This window comes from Carettochelys insculpta, chromosome 7 (assembly GCF_033958435.1).
Source record: "Carettochelys insculpta isolate YL-2023 chromosome 7, ASM3395843v1, whole genome shotgun sequence".
Classification (NCBI taxonomy): Eukaryota; Metazoa; Chordata; order Testudines; family Carettochelyidae; genus Carettochelys; species Carettochelys insculpta.
The window spans coordinates 29,466,144-29,489,391 of NC_134143.1; the positions used below are offsets into that span (position 1 = coordinate 29,466,144).

General features: G+C 43.4%; 1 protein-coding gene across 1 annotated transcript in view; it reads right to left on the minus strand.

Annotated features, from left to right (window-relative positions):
- CTNNA3 (catenin alpha 3) overlaps positions 1 to 22,633 on the minus strand; it is a 751,450-nt gene extending 728,817 nt beyond the window's left edge. The window contains 4 exon segments of the mRNA XM_074999587.1: positions 4,750 to 4,848; positions 4,850 to 4,908; positions 4,911 to 4,956; positions 22,506 to 22,633. Of these exon segments, the coding sequence (XP_074855688.1) occupies positions 4,750 to 4,848; positions 4,850 to 4,908; positions 4,911 to 4,956; positions 22,506 to 22,616 (315 nt within the window). The 5' untranslated portion in view covers positions 22,617 to 22,633.
- Positions 22,634 to 23,248: the final 615 nt, after the last annotated feature.

Below are 23,248 nucleotides of genomic sequence, written 5' to 3' on the forward strand. Positions count from 1 at the left end.
GAAAGTGAATATAGAAAAATTATTTACCTTTTCCCATTATACAAGAACTAGGGGACACCAAATGAACTTGATGGGTAGTAGGTTCAAAACTATTAAAAGAAAATTTTTCTTCACATAGCGCACAGTCAACCTGTGGAACTCCTTGCCGGGGGAGGCTGTGAAGGCCAGGACTCTATTAGGGTTTAAAAAAGAGCTCAATAAATTTTTGCAGGTTAGGTCCATAAATGGCTATTAGCCAGGGGTAAAGTATGGTGCCCCAGCCTTCAGTACAAGGGCAGGAGATGGATGGCAGGAGATAAATCACTTGATCATTGTCTTCTGTTCTCCTTCTCTGGGGCACCTGGCATTGGCCACTGTCGGCAGACGGGATACCGGGCTGGATGGATCTTTGGTCTGACCCAGTATGGCCATTCTTATGTTCTTATGTTCTTATTCATGCATCACAATTCACAGATACCTCAGTTCTTGTACTACCAGTGATATTAGCTGAAATACAGGCAGATATACCTTCTTACTGTTGGTCTGAACCCAAGGAACAGATAATATGGATTTGGACTGAGCTAATTTATCCAGTACTTTTTAAAATTCTAGTATGACAGAAACTGCAGCTAGTTGCAAGCACCCTTTAATTTATGAAAAGGAATACAAATAAATCACTTGGCTGTTGCCATAAAAATGATGCCCACAGAAAATTAAAAACCATATGCTATGACATACATGACATATAGCTTATCAGGATTTATGATGTACACCTTCCAAAGACACTAACGTAAACAAGACCTCTAAAACCAGTAGAATGTGACATAAGTAATAAGTAATAAAGTTGTAATGATCTGCGTTGCCTACCACAAGTTAAACCAATACAGAGCTGCAAAGAACTAAAAATGTTTGCAGAGTTAACAAACAGGCATGTGTTGTGCTGTAGTTCAGCTCCTTAATATTAACTTGAACAGTTCAACAAATCCTTGGAGGAAAATTGCCTGTGAGCACTTAATTTGTCATTGTACAATAATAGGAGGTAACATTGAATTAACTTTCTTTTAATATGTATGAGCCACAGCTAATCTACTTTATGTATTTATTTTTGTAGTTATCTCCAGTCTTGGCTCAGAGTCAACAAATAAATTCAAAGTCTGAAATATTTTTATATTATTTATGTACAAAAAAAATCAATAAAACTATGTGTTATCTTGTATAACATGACTGGAATTGATGGGCTAACATTTTAAGAGTGTTTTTTAATGAGAGAAAAAAATGGCCTCTGTTGCATATGTGATAGTTAATAACATTTGACATTCCTTCTTTTCATTACCAAGAGTTCAGAAACCATATGCATTTTGCACAAGTTCTGAAATGTAGCCATTCCTCCAGTAGAAGGAGGTAAGTAATCAGTGATCACTACTCTGCATAACAGTGGAGACATGGAAAGTACTGGCCAAGTACAACACGACAAAACTTCCTTTCCTTGTCTTTTATGTCCATAAAGAGAAATTAAGACTGATTGTTTTTTAAGTTTTCATCTAAAATTGTAGGCCCTGGTTCAGGAAAACATCCCTACTCCAGGATTAGGGTTGCCAGATGTCCCGCAATCTGTGGGACAGTCCCACGTTTCAATCAGAAGTCCTACATTTACCCAAAAATGTCCCACAAAGTTATTTAATTGTGGTATGACACCTGCAGACAATGTCCATGTCCTGCACCAGCAGATCCACCAGCTTGCTCTCGCCCTCATTTCCCCACTGGGCTCCCAGCACCACATTCACCTTGTTGCTGGGCAGCCATGCAGCCACCCACTGTTTGGCACAAGACAGGAGAATGCACCATTCTCAGACATGATTGCTGCTGCCACCGGAGACTCCTTTCCTTCTTTCTGTGCAAGACACACGAGGTGACAGGAGCGCACTAAACACCTCCTCCCCAGGCCCTGCCTCCTTCTCCAACCAACCAGGAAATACCGCAGCTGCATCTAGGTGGTGTCCCCAGCTCTCCCCCCTACTCCACCTCACCAGCCAGCATCCCTGCACTCTTAGCTTTTGCAGGAAAGTGCCCAGATATGGGAGGTCCAGCTGGCAGGGCACCGTCTGTCCTGCCCCTCAGGAGGGGCTGGGGTCTGGGTTAGTGGAGCTTGTTTCTCATTAGTACTTCTTTTAAAATTAAAAACTGTGAACTACTACTACTGCTTAGCCCTCATACTCCGAGTGGAGCATAGATCATCTAACAAGTCTTCTCCATTTCACGCTGTCTCAGGACAAAACTTCTAGCTGACTCCAAGAGTACCCAGTTGTTGCTCTGCAGTCTCAGTACATCTTCTCCACATTGTCTGAGGTCTTCATCTTTTGCGTTTTCCTTATGTGAGAGCTTGACAGACTATGCTGGATGCTGGTTTTCTGAGAGTATGGCCTAGCCATTCCCACTTTCTTCTCTTGATTTCAATGTCAAATGGTTCTTGTCCTGCTCTGTTGCAAAGCTTCTCATTTGTGACAAGTCTTGCTGTTTGATGTGAAGGATGTACCTCAGGCATCTGTTTACGAATTTGGGAAAGTTGGGGACATTGAAGAGATCCCACAAGACTGGGAATATGGCTGCCTTATCAAGTTTCCAAAGAAAGGCAACCTGAAGGAATGCAAGAACTGGAGGGGCATCACATTACTGTCTATCCCAGGGAAAGTTTTCAAAAACTGTGAAGCATCAAAAAAAAAAAAAAATAGCCCACCACCACAGCCAGAACTACATTTTCCAACATGCAGCACAAGCATTCTCTACAGGGCACTGCTTGGAGCTTGTGCAATGTCCCACATAAGCATTCTGAAAATCTGGCAACCCTATCCAGGGCAAACACTTATCCACATGTTGATAGTTAAGTATTCATTTCAATCCCACTGAAGATAGTGGATGAAGCACTGGCTCTTTTTAAATCAATGGCAAAACGTTCCTTAATTTCAACTGATCAGAATTTTAGCTATATGTTTCTGAGATTTTCTAAAAAGGAGTCTGCTGTTCCAGAGGGTCAAGTGTCCCAAAGCTCGAAGCTTAGCACACTTGGAGTTATGGCCCCACTGCCATCTGAGGTGTGACTGCAGCACAGGCAGACATACCTACACTTAGCGTGAGCTAACACAGTTCATGTGTGTGTACTTAGCTTTCTCAGAACACCTACTCGGCCTGTTTCAAAGCTCATGCCACCACTTCTATACTGCTATTAGGTTATATTAGGACTGTTTTAACTAGAACCTATTTCTTTCTACTTTTTATTGTACTGTAAGACTGCACTGTAAGACTACTGCAAAAGCATGGCATGCCTCTGATACGTTTGGTAATTATGTTTGTCTACAGGACCTTTTAGATCACAAGTTCAATGGCTACATAAATTACCTTTGTCATATATTTGAAAAATATGTAAAATGCAATAGAATAGCTTTAAAATGTTCTCTCTAAAAATTAAATATGCAAATTAGCAGAATAGTTAACAAGTTAAGAGACATTGATATCACGGTGGCTTTTAATAAATTAATGCACATTACAAATAAAAAAAATGCTGTAGATCTAGAGAACTGCAGCAGCAGATAATTCTTCCATGGCTTTATGAAATCTTAAAGAATTCAATGGAACTTATCAGGGCTATAATCCACAGAAGAATTGTATTCAGTATGTTGCAAATGACAGAATATTAGCTTGTATGACCAGCTTTTTATTTTCCTTTCTAAAACGGTCAGTGCTAAGTTACTGTATGAACTTCCAAATTACTTTTTAAAAATGTGCCAAACACTACTCTCATTACATCATTGCCTCTCTTCAAGTAAACAGAATTTGGCCCATCTTCTTCATATTGGCCAGACCTACACGAACCTTTAGGGAGTTAAATAAAACTCTAATGCACTGACTCTCTATTGGCATGGTCTTATGTGTATCAGCTGTGGTGAGTCCCTTACATCACTTACCTTAGTCTCATGCCATGATGCACATAAAATTAATGCCCAAGTATGTAGACCTCAGTGAACACTGTTTTTCTATTTACCATTAAAATAACCTATTTTTCCAATTATATGTGAACTATCCTAAAGATTACACAAAAACACCTATGTTTGACTGGAGAGGTGCTAAAATTGGTTCTTCACACTCACCCTGTTAATTTATTCAGATTCAGTCTTATCAAGGCATGGCTATCTTTTAGATTATTTTAAGCAAGCTGTAAAATCGCATGTTCATTGCAATGTGCTGCATAGCCAAGAAAAGTAATGAGGGGAGGTAAGACTGACTTCACAAAAAACACAGAATCCAGCTCCTTTGTAATAAAAAGTGCAACTGCTTCCTGAGAGATTTAGATAAATGGATTCTACATAGGTGAAATATGCATGACTTACACAGAGGTGACACTGATTAAACAAGTATTGTTTTGTTGTATAAAAGTTAGTGACAAAAATAAAGGAGATTTTTCAAGGCACAAATGGCTGATAGATATACAATTACCTCTGTACCTTTGAAAATCGCAACCAACAAAATTAATCAGTGTTGTCAGTTGAGTACAACCTTGTTATGGGTTGAGCTGAAGCCTTACTGATAGGTTTGAACTCATTCATCAGTTAATGTAACTAGCATCAGGCCTTTTAATCAGCGCAATCTGTTCCCCTTGTTTGGAGCTAACACAGCAGGGGCTAACTAGGTGCTCTTGCACCAGCACCCTGCTACAGACATAGTAACAAAAATGATATGTGAAAATGAATGCTTTACGTGACCTGGTTTATTTGTCACAGTGGGTAATGTACTTACTTTCTGTATGAAATCAGGTGCTGCACTAAAGTCCTCCTTAAATGTAATGGCTTCCTTAGCCAATTTTGCCCCTTTGTCTAATTAGACTCCAAATTGCTTTTTCCACAGAAGCTGGGAGGACATGGGCTCTTTTGGAACATCTTCTTTCTTATTAGAAGAGGTTTCTGGACAGTTCGCTAATGTAGTAACCTAAAATGTAAAAATAAATAAATGAGTGTCTTGAATTCTGCAGCCAATACACCAATACTCTTTTCATGATTTAAAATTAGCAACAAAATAATGAACACCCCTAGGAGTGAGCAACAGAACAGCAGACACTTCACAAAGAAAGAGCTAAGCCCAACAAGATATTGTCAGACTGGTCAATATATATTCAGTGCCTGACTTTTGAAATTCTCCCGGATATATTACCTTCATTGCATAGGCTTCAAAATAAAGCAGATAGAATCACTGTTGTCACTCTGACCAGTCATATTATCAGTGCACTCACATCCTTAGGCTGTTTCTTCTAATATGTCATCATGACATAAAAATTAAAAGCATTTATAGAACCCTTAGTAATAGCAGAAAGCATAACTCTTTGAGCTTCGTCTTCATTGATCCCCCAATCCATTTTGGCTACTCAACCTACAATCTCACAAGCAGGGACAGAAGAAATATCCACAGTATGCTATGAGTGCAGACCCATCTCTCCCAATTCTTCCCCCAACATAGATCAGAATCAGAGGGGACAGGAACTAATCAAAAAAAAAAGTCAATGTTTTTGCAAATTGTTGAAGATATGCATAATCTTTTTTTGAATCTAAATCTAGTTTAGAATATAATCATTCAAACTGTTTTTTAAATCATGCCTTTTAACAAGCATAAGCAAGCTATTTTAATGTAGCCTCCCACTCTAGTCTTCCACTTCTATTGAACACAGCCTCCACATCCAAAAGAAATATTTCTAATATTTCCTGATGCATTGAAAAGGCTTTCATACTAAAAGTACACCCTGAAGGGATTTTTAAATGGAAGTAAGAAATCTCAAGAGAGATTTTATTTTCACTAATGATGTTGTAAATTCTCTATTCTTCTTCTAATTTGTCATGCTGTTCCAGCAGGCCCTTAGCATAGTTTAAAATTCAAGTTCAGCTCTAATCTCTGAGCTCAATGAGTACATTTTTATATGTATGTAATTACCTTGTGTTTATTAAATGGCATTCCAGTTCCCTGCAATCAATTTGGTTCTTTTACATTAGGGGATCAGCAAAATGAGCATACAAATATCCTATTCCAATAGGCTATTCCTATTCCAAAGGGTGTGTAATAAGGGTAACACCACCAATCCACTTCATTGATCAGGAAATGTGAATGGACAGCTGTGTGGATCGATGTCAGGCACAGGGTTGGGAGAGCACATACTCAGGAAGCAAGTACTGTCCCCTCCTTTTGCAGATGTTTTCTGACTCTTATTGGGCAAGGAAGGGGAGATGCAGCCGATTGGCCCAAGCTCCAACCTCTTCAGTAATGTAAACAGTTTCCTAGGTCTTTCGGGCTTCTTGTCCTCTTCATAAGTGCTGGAACTAGGGGTGCTGGAGGTGCTGCTGCCCCTCCTTGCTTAGAAGTGGTTTCCTTCATACACAGGGTTTACAGTTTGGTTCAATGGCTCTGCACACCTCCTTGATACAAATTGGTCCAGCACCCATGGAACTTCCATCGCTGATACCCTAACCTTCCTCCTTCCCCTCCTCGCACCACAGCATAGGACCTGTGTTTTTAGAATGCAATGTGTTTGAATGATTGCTTATTTGGGGTCCGGAAGAAATTTCTTCCTGTAGAGTCAAACTGGCAGAGACCTACTATATTTTGTCATCTTCCTGACAGCATTTATGAGTCATAGTTCCATTATGAGGAACATAATATACTATTAGTAAGTGGTAGCATTGTTTAGTTTGTCATAGCTTGAGGCCAGTGTTCAGTGTGGATAAAGGCCAAGCCGACAGATGAAAAAGAAACCTGGTATTTTGTGGATTTTGTGCTTATGGGAGAAAGGGAATCCTGCCATCTTTGCAGACCCCTAGTATTCAAATGAGTAATCTAAATTCTAGGGGGAGGCCAGGGAAAGTATTCTTATGGGATTATACAATAGCAGTCCTATAACCCAATGTACTGACCCCCTTAAATGTCTAGTATGAGAGATTTGGAGGAGGTATAGTGAAAGTGCCTCTGCAGAGTCAAGCTAACTAAATTTCAGCCTGCCACTTAAATTCATTCTTGGGTCCATCTCCATTCAACTGAATGCCCTGAGCAAGACCCTTGTCAGGTGGTATACATGTTTCTATTCAGTAGTTCATATGGTTTCATGCTATGCTGGATCAGTGTGGACTTCCATAGCACTCTTCCAAAGTCAGGAAAGCACTTCCATAGTCAGTCTTTGAAATGAGGAAGTCCTACACACACACATCTCCTAGAACTGGAAGGTACCTCAGGAGATCATCTAGTCCAGTCCCCTGCCCTCTTGGCAGGACCAAGCACCATCCCTGACATCTATTTTCCCCAATCCCTAAATGGCCTCCACAAGGATTGAACTCACAGCCCTGGATTTAGCAGGCCAATGCTCAAACCACTCTTAGCCCCTGCCTCATTCACATACAATTTTGGTACAGAGAACAAAGAAAGGCCACGTGGCCTCAGCTGCTTTGGAAAGTCATGGGGGAGACATGGTCACACAAATACCTCAATCCTAGATGACTAAAAAGAGTTTTCTTTAGACAGACGAGCAAAGCCTCAATTCAAACTGCAATGGAAAGAAACCAAATCACTTACTTCACGTAAATCAGCAGCTAATGGAATATGCATTGAAAGGAGCAATCAAAATAACTATTTTTTTCAGAAATCCAAGAATGTTATTTTCATGGGATTTAATATATAGCCACAAGGATCATATTTTATTATGAGCCAGTTTACATTTCCAATGCAGAAGGCAGCAAACTTATAGACTAGCACACAAGCCAGAATAACTGAAGTCCTGACACAAAATACCACTTCACCTAAATGAAAATCAAGATGGATTTAAAAAAATTTGCCATTATCACAAATTTATTACAAGTATATTTTATTTATTTTAATTTTCAGTGTATTCATATGTGTGTAATGTACCTTTACGGATACGATGGTTGTTTATAATGAGTCTTAGACAATAAAAAGACAAAAAACAGAAATAGAAACATGCAGTAAAAATGCAATAGTCACTCCAATAGATGAAAGCTTACACCTGCAGGACCCTACATCTGCAAGATCTTTGCCAGGAAAACAGAAGCTAAAACATAATGGATTCATTTCCATGGAAATGGGCTTAATATTATTTAACTGAGGCAGCATCTGCTCTGAAATACCAATCACAATCTGATAAAAAGTTCTTGGCTCACAGAGGTTAGGAAATACAAAATAATACTGAAAGATGGATAATGAAGATTCTGAATGATGAGTGCAACTTGAACAGTACAGTGGCATCATACTAGCCCCTTTTGCTACGTCTTTAATACACCTAGAAGCAAGAAGGGTATAGTATCCCAACAAAATGCACATGCTATCAGAAAAGGTATGAACCCATTTTTTCCAGACCATGCTTAACCACAGTTCCCCATTGATTGAACAGTCACATCCTCTTCCACCCCAGGTGCAATGCACAACAGGCATATTTCCCCATGCTGAGTGAAAATCTTCATTTTCAAAAGCTATTCAACACATCTAGAAAAATTGAACTATGCAACAGATTCAAACTTCACTCCTGAGATTGTCGTTCCATGTCCCCCCAAGATGCAAATATTAAGACAATTGTCTTTGCTTTTCATTCCAGATTTCATCTAGAAGAGGATGGGCTTTCTCAGTTTAAGGGTACCCTGGATGCTGTGTGTATCCAACACAGCTCTGAATGGGCTAATATGGGGCTCGGAAGCCAATCAACATATCAGGCTGCATCTGCAGAATGAGCCTGTAGGAAATGGGGAGTCTCTCATAGTTCAAAGGAATAAAGCAGTTGCTTTGAGCTGCCTGGGCGCAAGGGCCATACAGCTTGCTTATCCTTTCAAACACTAACAGTCTCTTGTGTAATTCAAATGGCTGGAGAAAACAAAAGATGTTTTGCCTGTATAAATAGTATTTTTTGCCCCTCAGGACAGGTCTGCACTACAGAATTATTTCAGTATAACTAAGCTGCTCACAGACATGAAAAGTCCACACCCGAGCAATGCAGGTATACTGACCTTACAATTGGGGTAGACAATGATATATCAACAGGAGGACTTCTCCCACTGACATACCTACTGCTTTTCATGAGGGGAGACTGACTACACCAGTGGGAGACCTTTCATTTCAGCACAGAGAATCTTCATTAAAGCTCAACAGAGGCATTGATGAAACAGTTCCTTTGCAGTGTTTCAAGTTTCACCTGTCCTTATAGCGCACTTATTTGACACAGAACTAAAGACTCGACTCCTTACTAATAGACTCCCAGTGGCCGTCCCATCAAAAATGAGGAACCTTAAACTACAAATGGATTGGGACAATCAGAGGCCAAACACCCCAAGAGAAGAACAGAAAGTTTAAACCTCACAAATAAGCAAATAAATCAATTGACCATATACAATGTTATGACACTATACAATACATCAAGTGAGGTCTTTTATGAAAGTCTGTGACATTTTGAATTTGATGGCCATTGTGACATGTATATAGATTGCCATTTTAAATTGTGTATGTTTAGAAAATTGTGTTCAAACTGTGCTGCAGCTTCAGCTACATCTCACTGCAGCATGGTCAGAAATCAGGCATGAAGGGGCACCTACCAAGCCAGTTGTTCACACCAAACTGGCTAGAAGTAACTATTCCCATTTTCCAGCCCAGGTTCCAACATCAGCACTCTAGTATTTCTATGCCCTTTGTTCTTTCACTGATATTCCCTCAGTTTAGACAGAGAACTGGTTTCAGTTATTTCTCTTTTCAGCATTTTAGTTATATTTACATGAACATTGATTCTAAATTTCCCAGTCCCATAAATACTTACAACTCCCTTCTCCACCCCCCATGACTGTTTATTTCACTTTCCAGCCAAATGTTTGCTAAAACACAAATTCATCAGAAAAACAGAGTGCAGCAGTCCCAAATTGATCCATCTGAATTGAATAGGATCTGTATTTTGGAATAGATGAGAACCTCAAAAAAACTGAGCTTGACATAACAGCCCTTCAACTACCTGGCATGGGGGTTTCAAAGAAAATAGAGCCAGGATGTTCTCAGAGGTGGCAGAGGACAGAACAAGAAGCAATGGTCTCAAGTTGCAGTGGAGGAGATCTCAGTCAGATAGTAGGAAAAACTGGATACAGTACTCCAGCTCAGGCCTAATCAGCACAGTGTGGAGCAGAAAAATCACTTCTTGTGTCTTTCTTATGACACTCCTGTTAATGTATTCCAGAATGATATTTTGCTATTTTTTGCAACAGTGTCACACTGTTGACACATATTTAGCTTGTGGTCTGCTATGGCCCCTAGATCCCTTTCAGCAGGATTCCATCCTACACAATCATGCCCCATTCTGTATGTGTGAAACTGATTGTTCCTCTAAATGGAGTACTTTACATTTGTCCTTACTGCCCTTCATCCTATCTACCTCAGACCATTTCTCCAGTTTGTCCTGATGGTAACATGGTGAAGCACTGGAATGGGTTGCCTAGGGAAGTGGTGGAATCTCCATCCTCAGAGGTTTTTTAAGGGGAGAATTAACAAAGACCTGGCTGTAATAATTTATTTGGGGTTGGTTGTTTAATCAGGAGGTTGGATTCGATGACCTCCTGAGGTCTCTTCTAACCCTAATCTTCTGTGATTCTATGACATTCTGCTTTGGTGAGTTTTGGAGTATTTTGTTCATTGTTTTGGGGGGATTAGCATTGTTGAAGCTTAATTTGTATGAAAGCTTTTCATCCTGTAAAGACCGGAACAAAGTTTGTTTCCTTGTTATCTATAAGAATGTCCATAAATGAAAAACGAGTTAAGCAGATTTCTGGCAATAGTGGCCTGAGACAAATATTTCCACTGAGCAGGCTATTTAGTGCTGCCTTATAAGGACATACATGACTTGCACCCCAAGATTTATTTTATAATCTATCCATAAATGATGCTAAAGCTTGAATTACTTCCTTCAAGCCACTGAGCTGTGATAAGACTTTATATTCCAATTACACCAATGCGCAAAAGAGGCTGATAGAAATGAGACAGTGCAATTCTAAAGATTGCAAACAAAAGGGCGGGGCAACAAAAGGAAAAGAACTCCAGATAGAATTCTCCAGAAAAAAAACAAAGAAATATGATGGAAAAACACTAGAAAAACAGAAAGTTTAAAATATAAATTCAAAAGGAACCACAGCTAGAGGAGGAAGAATGGGAAAGGAGGAGGAGGAAGGGAAGACTCTTAAAGAAATGCTGCCAAATGACTAAACTTAAAAATTTCAAGTTCTGACAGAACATCTTTTAAGACCACAATTTACTTGTAAACGTATATACAAAATGTCTCTTGTACTTCCTTGCTACGTCTTCTCCAGAAAAGAGAATAAGCTTGGTGGAGAACCACAACATCAAATATACTTGACCCTTCCCCTGCAGGACCAAATCAACTCTTCTGTGGGCCTAGGGCTACTAGAATTTGTGGGCTCCCTTAGCCTCTGGGGTGAGGTCAAAAATTAGGGGATCATTGTGCAAGATGGAGCTGTGGGTTGAGGCAGGAGGCTGGGTATGGTGAGGGCTCTGACTCAAGTAAGGGTTCTGGGTAGGGCCAGGGATGAGGTGTTTGAGGTGCAAGAGGGAGCTCCAGGCCATGGTCCAGGAATCTGGAGTGTGAGAGGGGGCGGTATGACATCTAGGCAAGAGTTTGGGTAAGGGAGAAGGTTCAGGGCTGGGTTCTGGGAGGGAGTTAGGATACAGGAGGGGCTGGGGGTACAAGATGTGGGCAGGAATTGTGGTGGAAGAGGCGGCTGCAGGCTGAGGCAAGGGGTTGTGATATGAGTGGTTACTTGGGGCAGATCACCTTTGGTGTACGTAGGGAGGGACAGGTGGCTCCATGAGGACCATGACTCCTGCAGCTCCCTTGACCTCAATTCGCAACCAATGAGAGTTGTGGGGACAGATCTTGGGCAGAGCTTTCCTGTGTGGTGCTTGTCATGGCAACAGGGCTCCAGAGGAGGAACGGAAGAACAGAGAACCACCTCCCTTCATCCCTGCCAGGCAGAGCCAGCCCAGAACACAGCATGAAGTGTCTGTAGTGGCTGCAGCCTAAGGACCTGCCTTGGCATAGGACCCTGGGTGGAAACCCCTACAGATCTTTTATTAATCTAGCCTGTTTCCCTGTTCCCCACCCACCTACTCTTTTCTCCCTCTAGACACATCGCATCTGCTGTCTCTTCAGTTGTGGACAGATTGCAGTTCTATGCACGATGAACAATCTCCTGCTGGGCTGGGCAAAAGCAAGCACATAGCACCCACGAAGAGAGAGGCCTTCACACAAGTGCTCAAGAGAGCAAACTCAACGGAACATCAACAAAACCACCAAGCTGGTTGTTCACCTAATGTAGTCAAATGAACACAAGTTGCCAAATGAACACAACAAACAAACAGAGATTTTTTCCATTAAACTCCTGAAGTAACGGTAATCATAAATAAAACAAATCTTGAAACAATAATAAGTACAATGCTTTCAGATGAAGACAAAATACATGTTGATGGGATCTCTTCAAAGAAGGGTGCAACAAAAAAAAACAATGGGAAAATTGGGCAAAAATCCTTTCCAAACCCGAGAGATAGGGTTTTAAATGGATTGCACATCCACAGTCCTCATATGCCTACAAACGAAATAATCAGAGTGCAATACTGGTTCAGTCTGACCACTGACCATTTAGGTCATTATCTATCTGAAATCAGTGTTGCCTTTGGTGCTACACATATTATTCAACAACAATTATTTACGATGAAGCCTACTTGGATAGTTCACAAATGGCATGTCACTGAGAGTGCATCTCAGCTTTATGATTCAGCAACCTTTAAAGCTAAAAAGCCTGTACCACGTATTTTCTGTTGGCCATCAGCCTATTAAATCTGACAGTATAGTCAGACTTTATAGAGCTTGTGAATTATGCAAAAAATGCAACACCTATCCACTGAGCTTTTGCCTACAAAGACAGAAAAGTGCAGATATTCTGTAAATTGAGGCCCTTCACAGACTGGATCTCTCAGTGTGCCCACCTTTTACAAGGAAGAAAAAGATGAAGATGGAGAAAAACGCAACTCTACACTACACTTAGGGGGTTTTCAGCACTACATTGCTGAGCAGAGATTGGGGAAGGGGTGCAGAGTGAAGGTAGACAACTTCAGCAACATTATATCATGCTCAGTACAAATCAAATCACCAGATTGGTGGGGACGTGTGACCCTGCACACACCCCCATGCATCATCTGTTGCCAAGACTTTTTAAAGCAATTAAGTGCACGTGCATATAGTTACAATAAAGATGTAATTGCTGGAGAAAAGATTGTCTAATCCATTGAAGGAATTTACTGCAGATAACTTTCACTGTTGCATATATCACAAAGACTAAATGGAACTGGAAGACTTAAATAAATCAGTCTGGGCATCAATACACAATTACTTGATGATTTACCTACATGCTGGGGGGAAAGTTTTAAATTAAAAATAAATCAAGACTTAAAGTGAAGAAGGAGGAAACTATTAAAAGAACAAGCTAAAGATTTATGAATAAATGAATCTGGCAGTCCGACAGTGATGTAAGTCACTATCAGTTACTTCACAGATTATATGTAAAGGTAATAAGTAAACTGGAACATTCTGCACTCAATACTTCAATGAATATAACAAAACATTGGAAGCTATACCAAGGAATAAATACCAAAAATATTTGCTATAGTGAAAGATGATTTTTCATATCTTTCTTTATAAAATTAATACAGATCTGCAATCTGTAATGGAAAATTAACTTCAGACAGAATCAAGGCCTTAGAATTTTTATTTTATTTATCTATTCATTATTGGTGACTTCAGAAATAAGCAAGCACCATTTTAAACTAATCTGATCACTTGTGGCCATATTCTGCCTTGACTACAAGATGCAAATTTTAGGAGACTATCCAAAGAAAATTATTGTAGAGTCATCTAGAAAACAAATATTTGCTTCTGTTCTGCACAGGATCCACCTTCTACATATCCATAACCTTTACTTTTATTCAGACTAACCAATTGGAGTCATTATATGTAATCTGTGCCAGTAAATTAACGGCTTGTTTTTCTTCCAATAAACACTATTTCCAGGAACAAAGGTTGCCCTTGAAGACAAGTGGCACTTCCAAAGGCTGTAACCCAAATGCAAATATTTCAAAGCGCTGATATAAAATACTTCAATTTAACTAAAGTATGATGGCCTGATCCAAAGTCTTCTGACAGAGGCCACATATGGAAGAGCAGACACACAGTTAAATTCTTCCTGTGCCCCCAGATTTTCTGCTTTGCTTGTATAGGCTGAACTTCTCTAATCTGGAACTCTCATCCAGCAAACTCTGTAATCTGGCATGATTTTAGTTAGCCAGATGACCACTTATCATGGGTGTGGCCCATGGTTCCATAAAGTTTGTTTACAGCTACCAGTGCTGGCTGTCAGTGTTCTGTGCTGGTATTAGTGCTAATTCACCCCTAAATGTCTTCTAAATGCCCAGTAAACTGCAGAAGTGTCAGTAATGCTGCTAGACAATAATGACCTCCAGTAGTCCAGCAAATTCTCTCATTTGGCACCAGTCAGGTCCCAAGGGTGATGGACAAGAGTGGTTCAAGTTCAACCTATACTGCACATGCTCAGTAACATCTGCAGAAGCTGTTGCTCTCCCTATCAGCATGCATAGGTCAGAGAAAGGAGGATCTTTCACTAAATTCAACAGGCCCTAAGGAAGAATCATTGTTCTAACACAGTTAGCAAGAGCAGAATAATAAATGAACGGTATAAGGCTGTGACGAGCAGTTTACTCTGTTGTTTGAAAAAAGAGAAGTTACTCACCTGTGTAGTAACAATGGTTCTTCGAGATGTGTCCCCGTGGGTGCTCCACAGTAGGTGTCGGGCTCGACCTGGCACCGCAGCTCGGAAAATCTTCAGCAGTCTCCGTCGGGTCGTGCATGCGCCGATGCACATCGGCTCTTCGCGCGCTTACGGTCACGTGCGCGATCCGGTCCCCACCAGTTCCTGATCAACCACTCCGGACGCCCCTGAAAAACACACAAACAGAGCTCCGAAGTGGGGAGGAACGGGTGGGTAGTGGAGCACCCACGGGGACACATCTCGAAGAACCATCATTACTACACAGGTGAGTAACTTCTCTTTCTTCTTCAAGTGGTCCCCATGGGTGCTCCACAGTAGGTGACTACCCAGCAGTAACCCCCCCCGAAAAAGGAGGTGGGTACCCAATTTATGCGCAGCTTGCCCGTGAAAGGACTGCTGTCAACAGGCGTGTAACCTCATCAAGCATCCTGTGCATGGCGTAATGCTTGGCAAAGGTGTCAGAGGAAGACCACGTCGCCGCTCTGCAGATATCTCTCAGCGCAATGCCTTTGAAGAAGGCTGTTGATGCCGCCATCGCCCTAGTAGAGTGGGCTCTTGGCGGAACTGGCAGAGGAGTCTTGCAAATCTCATAACACAGTCTTATGCAAGACACAATGTGATTTGAAATCCTCTGTGAAGATAGCGCTTCTCCTTTTGACCTGGATGCAATGGACACCAGGAGTCTGTCCGTTTTCCAGAAAGGTTTAGTTCTATCGATGTAGAAGGCCAGTGCCCCCTTCTTACATCAAGTAAGTGCAACCGTGCCTCTTCGTTTGAGTTGTGAGGCTTAGGATAGAACGAGGGCAGCACTATTGGTTCGTAGATATAAAAGTCTGAAGATACCTTCAGAACGAAGGCTGGGTGTAATCGTAAGACCACCGCTTCTTTTGAGAACATCGCGCAGGGTGGTGTGGACATTATGGCCGCGAGCTCACTCACTCTGCGAGCTGATGTGATTGCCAGGAGGAAAGTCGTTTTAATAGTAAGTAGTCGAAGGGGGACCGTAGCCAATGGTTCAAAGGGCGGTCCCGAGAGGGTGTGTAGAACTAGGTCTAAACTCCATGACGGCGGTATTGGTTTCCGAGGGGGGTACAGATTCACCAACCCCTTTAGGAAACGCGAGACAACAGGATGGGCAAATGTGGTTGATCCATCCTCTTCATGCCGAAACGCTGATATAGCCGCCAGATGCACCTTTATAGAGGATAGCGAAAGTCCCTTTTGTTTGAGTTGTAGCAAATAATCCAGAATCGTAGGTATGGTGGCATCCTGGGGTATTAGTTGCCTGGAGGAACACCATTCGGAAAAACGCAACCATTTGTGCTGATAAGTCTTTCTGGTGGAAGTTCTCTGACTACATTCAAGGACTTCTTGTACTCCCTCTGAGCATATAGTCTCTAAGGCGCGTAGCCATGGATTAGCCATGCTTGTAGCTGAAGTCTCTTCGAGTGCAGGTGCAGTATTGACCCCTGAGCCTGAGTGAGAATGTCCGGTACTGTTGGTAGGGGAAATGGCCGATGTTGAGCCATGCACAAGAGCAATGGGAACCACTGTTGCCGGTCCCAGGTTGGGACTGTGAGTATCATGCGTGCTTTCTCCCTTCTGGCCTTCTCCAAGACCTTGTGTATAAGTGTCGTGGGAGGGAACGCATAAAGTAGAGGGCCCTTCCATGGGATCATGAAGGCGTCCCCCAAAGACCCCTGTCCCATGCCCTCTCTGGAGCAGTATTGGGGACATTTCTTGTTTTCTCGGGTGGCGAACAAGTCGATTTGGGGAAAACCCCATCTGTGGAACACTTGATGAAGTAGGTCTGGACGGATCTGCCACTCGTGAGTGGGTGCAAAGTGTCTGCTGAGTTGGTCCGCCTTGACGTTGTGGACCCCCGGTAGGTATGAAGCCTTTATGATTATATTGTTGGCGATGCACCAGTTCCAGAGTCGGACTGCCTCCGCACAAAGCGTACGAGACCTGGCTCCCCCCTGTCAGTTTATATAAAACATGGTGGTGGTGTTGTCGGTATTCACGCCGACTATTTTTCCACGCAGATAATTGTGAAAATGCCTGCACGCATTGAACACTGCCCTGAGCTCTAGTATGTTTATGTGCAGTGTCTTCTCCGCGAGGGACCATAATCCTTGAGTGGTTTTGTTGTCCATGTGAGCCCCCCATCCCATATGGGAGGCATCTGTTGTAATGAACACAGTAATTTGCGGTTGGCGGAAGGGCACGCCTGTTAGGAGATTCTTGGGGTTTCCCCACCATGTTAGCGAGCTTCGTGCCTCTGTTGTAAGTGACACCCTCTTGTGGATGGTGTGGATTGAGGGTTTGCATACGGTCGCCAACCAATGCTGCAATCCTCGCATATGCAGCCTGGTGTTTTGCACCACAAACGTGGTGGTTGCCATATGCCCCAACAGTTGTAAGCACGTGAGAACTGGAACAGTGGGGCTGTACGTTAGTAGTTGTACGAGAGATTTGATGGCAGGAAAACGAGGCTTGGGTAAATACACCCTTGACGTGACTGAGTCTATCCGAGCCCCTATAAACTCTATATTTTGCGTGGGGTCGGTCTTTGACTTTGAGAAATTGATGATGAGGCCCAGTGAGGTAAATGTGTTTGTGGTGATGTGTACCATCCGTAATACCTCCGCCCGGGAAGTTCGCTTTAGCAGGCAATCGTCCAGGTACGGGAAAATGAAAACTCCCTGTCTGTGTAGGTATGCTGACACCACCGCTAAGGTCTTGGTGAAGACTCTGGGTGCTGAAGAGAGTCCGAATGGGAGGACTCTGTACTGGAAATGATCTGTGCCCACAAGGAACCGGAGGAAACACCTGTGGGCTGGATGAATTGCGATATGAAAATAGCAACGAAGGGTCCTGTGGCACCTTATAGACTAACAGAAAAGTTTAGAGCATGAGCTTTCGTGAGTTAACTCACTTCTTCAGATGCCAAAGATATGAAAATACGCATCCTGTAAATCGAGGGCTGCAAACCAATCGCCATGGTCTAGTGCCGTGATTATTGAAGCCATCGTAGTCATTTTGAAGCGCTGTTTGCGTAGGTACTGGTTCAGTGCGCATAGATCCAAAATGGGTCTCCACCCTCCTGTCTTCTGTCTGTCTTCTTTTCCGTCAGGAAATACCTGGAGTAGAACCCTTTGCCTTGAAATTGTTCCGGTACTCTCTCCACCGCCCCTATGAATAGGAGGTGGTCCACCTCCCGCCTTAATTCCGGTAGGTGAGAGGGGTCTCTGAGAAGGGGTGCGGTGGGAGGATTTGGTGGAGGTAAAGACTGGAAGGGGAGTGTGTATCCTGTGTTTACAATCTCCAATACCCACTTGTCCGACGTGATGCTTTTCCATTGTGGGTAAAATGGCTTGAGTCGGTGATGGAACATGTACTGAGATTGGCACTGAGGTATGGTCTTGGCTTCGCGGCCCTCGACATACCCGTCAAACTTGCTGTCTTGCACTTTGCCCTGCGGAGGCGTTGCCCTGCTGAGGCCAGTGCCTAGGGCCCTTATAATGTGTTTGTTGATGACGTCCCTGATCATACCCCCGTTGAAATTGGATACGTTGATGTTGGTAACCATAAACGGCTTTGCTGAGGATAAAATTTCTTCCTTCTGAACGGTGGGCTATATATCCCCAAAGTCCAAAGTGTCGCTCTGGAATCTTTGCTCGAGTGTAGGACTGAGTCGGTCGATTCAGCAACAAATTTTATTTTGTCGAAGGGGAGGTCTGCAATTTTGACCTGTAACTCCTTTGGAATGCCAGATGTGTGAAGCCATGACTCTCTCCGCATTACCACTGCAGTGGCCATGGCGCAGGCCGCTGTGTCTGCCACATCCAGTGCAATCTGCACGCCCGCTCAAGAAGCCGCGTAGCCCTCTTGCATAATTGCCTTAAGAATTGGCCTTTTATCCTCCGGAAGGAAGTCCATGAGGGCAGTAAGCTTGGAATAGTTGTCAAAATTGTGATTCGACAAATGAGCGGCATAGTTGGCCATGCAGAGCAACAGAGTAGAGGAGGAGTAGGCTTTTCTACCCAGAAGATCCAGCTTCTTTATGTCCTTGTCCAATCCCCCAGATTTGTACTGGGATGATTTGGACCTGTGTTGGGACGATTCAACCACCAGCGAGTTTGGCTGTGGATGACTAAATAGAAATTCCATACCTTTCGCAGGGACGAAGTACTTTTTGTCCGCTCTTTTGTTGGTAGGAGGAGCGGATGCTGGAGTCTGCCATATATTAGGGGCTGCCTCCATGATTGCATTGTCCAGAGGAATAGCAATTTTAGAAGAAGATGGAGGCCTGAGGTTTTTAAGGAGTCTGTGGTGTTTCTCCTGAACCTCCGCCACTTGCATATCTTGGGATTGAGCTACTCGTTTGAACAGCTCCTGGAACTGTTTCAGGTCATCTGGGGGAGAAATGTCTCCAGGGACCACGGCCTCGTCTGGCGAGGATGAGGAGGCATCACTATGGTATCTCTCCTCCAATTCCTCTGGATCCTGGCTGTATTGATGTGATTGCCTTTGTGGAATTTTGAGGTGGGGTTCAATGTCTTTAGACCCAGCCTCTGATTGGGGAACTCGTGGTGTTCCCCCAGGTGGAAGCAGAACACTCTGGCATTGAGGGGTGGTCGACGGGGATCCATAGTGAGACGTCGACCTCCTATGCTGACGCCCCGCATAATGATGGCAGTCGTAGCAACAGGGACAGGGGCCCGGCGATGGAGACCTAGACCATGACCCAAGGATGTAAGGGTGGTGCCTGGAATGTCGAGACCTCCGAGATGATACCGACGTACGAGGAGAGCCTCTGTGAGAAGACTCGTAGGGATCTCTGCTAGATGATGGAGAAAAGCGTGCAGACCCCTGGGATGGACTCCGAAGAAAAGGAGAAGGACGTCTGTGGCAGGCTGAAGGTGTTGCTGCCCGTCGAATCTCCGGTGGTGATCGTGGTGACAGAGGCAGCGCAATTACCTCAGGAGAGGGGCTGCGGTGCCTGGTCTTCGTTTTAGCCTTTACCCTCTCGGGTGGTCTTATCAGTGAGCTTGGTACCGGAGCAGGTGTCATGCTGATTTCCACTGCTCCCGGTGCCGTTGTTGCTGGTGCCGTCGTCCTCGGTGCCGTCGATCCTGGTGCCATCGTCCTCGGTGCTGTTGTCCTCGGTGCCGTCGTCTTCCGTGCCGTTGTCTCCAGTGCCTCTGGGGAAGTCTCTATCGGTGCCGCAGTAGCCGGTGCCAGACTGACTAGTGCCCGCACGGCTCTCGGTGCTGTCTCCCCGGTAGCTGCAGGGCCTTGAGTGGTTGCATGTGCCGCAGCTTTACCAGTGGAGGAAGCCAGCGTGCGTGGGCCCTTTGTTACACTCGTCCCACTCCCAACAGTAAGGGGCAGGGATCGAGTAGGCGAGGCTCTTCTTTTCTTCTGCACAGAGGAGGTCAAAGAGGCAGCCTTCCTCTTGTGCGATCCTGAAGAGCCCTCCACATGCGTTGTCTCCGATGAGGCAGGCTGAAGTGCTTTGTGAACTAGCAGCATCTTCAGCCTCATTTCTCTATCTTTTCTAGCTCTATTAGTCAACTTGGAACAATGGGAGCACTTCTGGGGAACGTGCATCTCCCCGAGGCACCGTATGCATCTGCTATGGCCATCCGAAGCAGGCATGGCCTCCCGGCAAGATTCGCACTTCTTAAAGCCAGGGGATGGCATTGTTAAAACTTAACTCTGACTCCTTAGGTGCTAATAGCACTCTTAACAGTCTATTAGGTGATGTTAATAACCGTTGGCCTTTGAAGGCTGACAAACAAAAGCAGCGGGCCCACCTGGAGGCGGCCGCTGTGGTTTTAAGATAGTCTTTAGCTTTTAACAACTTTTAACAGAGTAACTAACTATAATAACTATAGAACTGCTAACTATGAACTGTTAAAAACTATTAACATGAGAAAAAATAAGATTTATCTGTCTCAGGTGTTGGAGTCGGAGAGGATTCCGTCTGCCGCCGTTAGCGGTTGAGAAGGAACTGGCGGGGACCGGATCGCGCACGTGACCGTAAGCACGCAAAGAGCCGACGCGCATCGGTGCATGCGCGACCCGACGGAGACTGCTGAAGATTTTCCGAACTGCGGCGCTGGGGCGAGCCCAACACCTACTGTGGAGCACCCACAGGGACCACTCGAAGAAGAAGTGATGTGCTGACATGGCTATGCTACCTATAACTCACTAAAAGTGTCACCAGATGCGCACCTCTCAGTCATCCTCTCAGGGCAGCCCTAAAAGCAGTCCCAGCCTCAGTGGCACTTCTTCAGTAACTCAGCCCTTCTGCCCAGTCACACCCTCTCTCAGATCCTAGTTTGTTAAATTAAAAAAAATTATGTTGTCAGATCCCCCCATTTAACCTCATTATCAAGCTATTCTGAGGCCTTTCCTGCCCGTAGTCCTAGTCAAGTCCTAAATTTCCTCTTCTGGAGTCTGTTTACTCCCAGCAACCTCTGTATTTCAACCTAGTTTTCCTAAAATCCTTTCTCCATCCCCCCTTGCCATCCCTCCTTTACTGCTGTTCCTTATAGGAAAATCAGCTGATCCATGCTCAGGTGGGTCTCCTCAGCAACTAGGCTTTGCTGGCCCTAGTCCTATAGCCCTTAATGGGGCAAGCTACCTAGTTACTAGAAGCAAGTGCCACAAGATCTGTGCCTCAAGAAAAGAAAAAAATCCAAGAATAGTTTAGGATTCAGAGTTAAGGATGTACTTCCTATTCCTAGTCTTTTTTCAAGGACCCCTTTTAAAGGGGTGTTATGATATAAGTCATTTTTTAAATAAAATGGCATGGCACATGCATCATTCTATGGCAATTCTATGCAGGCTTTCTTCCAACAAAGTGCTTTCCATTGTATAGGTGCAAAACAGAAAAAAAAGCTTTTTATCTATGTGTAAACTCAACTGCATTTGATAGATCTTTTCTCTTTAAGAGCTAGGAATTTAAGTGGTGAACACTTCTGGAATAACACTAGATTTTATAGTGCAACTTCTTACCCTTTTTGGCGCAATTTCTAGATGTCCAGAATTATTGGTTCTAAGTTTGGGGGTGGGGGTTGTCAAACAGCAGTAATTTAAAATAAGGATAGTAAAATATACAATAATTAAATGGCAGTGATATTAGGGACTGTTAAACCAATTCATCTAAAACAGATTATGGTATAGAATTTAACACTTTGAGGTTCAGATAACTAGACCTATCTGTAAACCTGAACACCCTTCCTTTCCCCTCTGTCTATCAACTTCAACAGACTTAATTCTTTTCTTTCATGTGACATTTTATAGACTGGAACTCGACCTGTAATCACTTTCCCCTTTCTGTATTTACAATTGATGGACTCGCATTGTGTGAGGCTCTAAATGGAGCAGATTATATTGGGCACAAGCAAGCGTGCTGCATTTGTGAGAAGAGAGAAGGGTAAATGAATTGGACAATCCCTGAGTTGGTTTTGAGTACTCACTAATACAGAAGAGTCAGATCCAGTTTTCCATCACTAGGCAGCAGTAAATTCTTCCCACCCCACCCTCTACCCTCCACCCTCTTATGAGTGTCCAGAATATTTTGCAGAGCTAAAATACCTGAATTATCAATGGTTCCAACAACTTCTCCACTGAAATTGTCTTGATCTGAAGATCCTCAGTATCAATTTTCAATGTAATATTTAGCACTGCTGCTGCTATGTCACCCATACATAAAACAAAGATACAGTGATAAATAATAGGTGGAACAGCAAGATTCATACTGGTATAGCCTGAGCTAGCTCAGTAAGGGAATGAGGATCAAGGCCTAGGCTACCACTTTCAGCCTCTCTCCATAGGTGATACAGCAGAGATAATTGGGGCTGATACGCCACAGGGATTAGATGTGAAAGAGTCCCCACAGTTTCTAAGGCATGGGATGTGCAGCACTAGGGATGGGAGTTCTATGACCACCACCCCTAAGAGAAAAAGACAGGTGGTTGTGTTCGGGGACTCCCTCCTAAGAGGGACAGAGTCATCCATCTGCCGCCTGGACCTAGAATCCCAGCAAGTTTTCGGCTTTCCTGGAGCTAGAATCCAAGATATTACAGAGTCCCTGCCTAAAATTGTTAAACCTGTAGACTATTACCCATTCCTACTTCTCCATGTAGGAACCAATGATACAGCTAAGAGCAACTTTGACGAGATCAGGGCGGATTACGTAACCCTAGGAAGGAAGATCAAGGAATACGGTGCACAAGTGGTGTTCTTGTCTATCTTCCCTGTGGAAGGAAGTGGTCTGCGTACAGATTGTCAAATCACAGAGGTAAATGCATGGTTGCGTAGGTGGTGTAGCAGGGAAG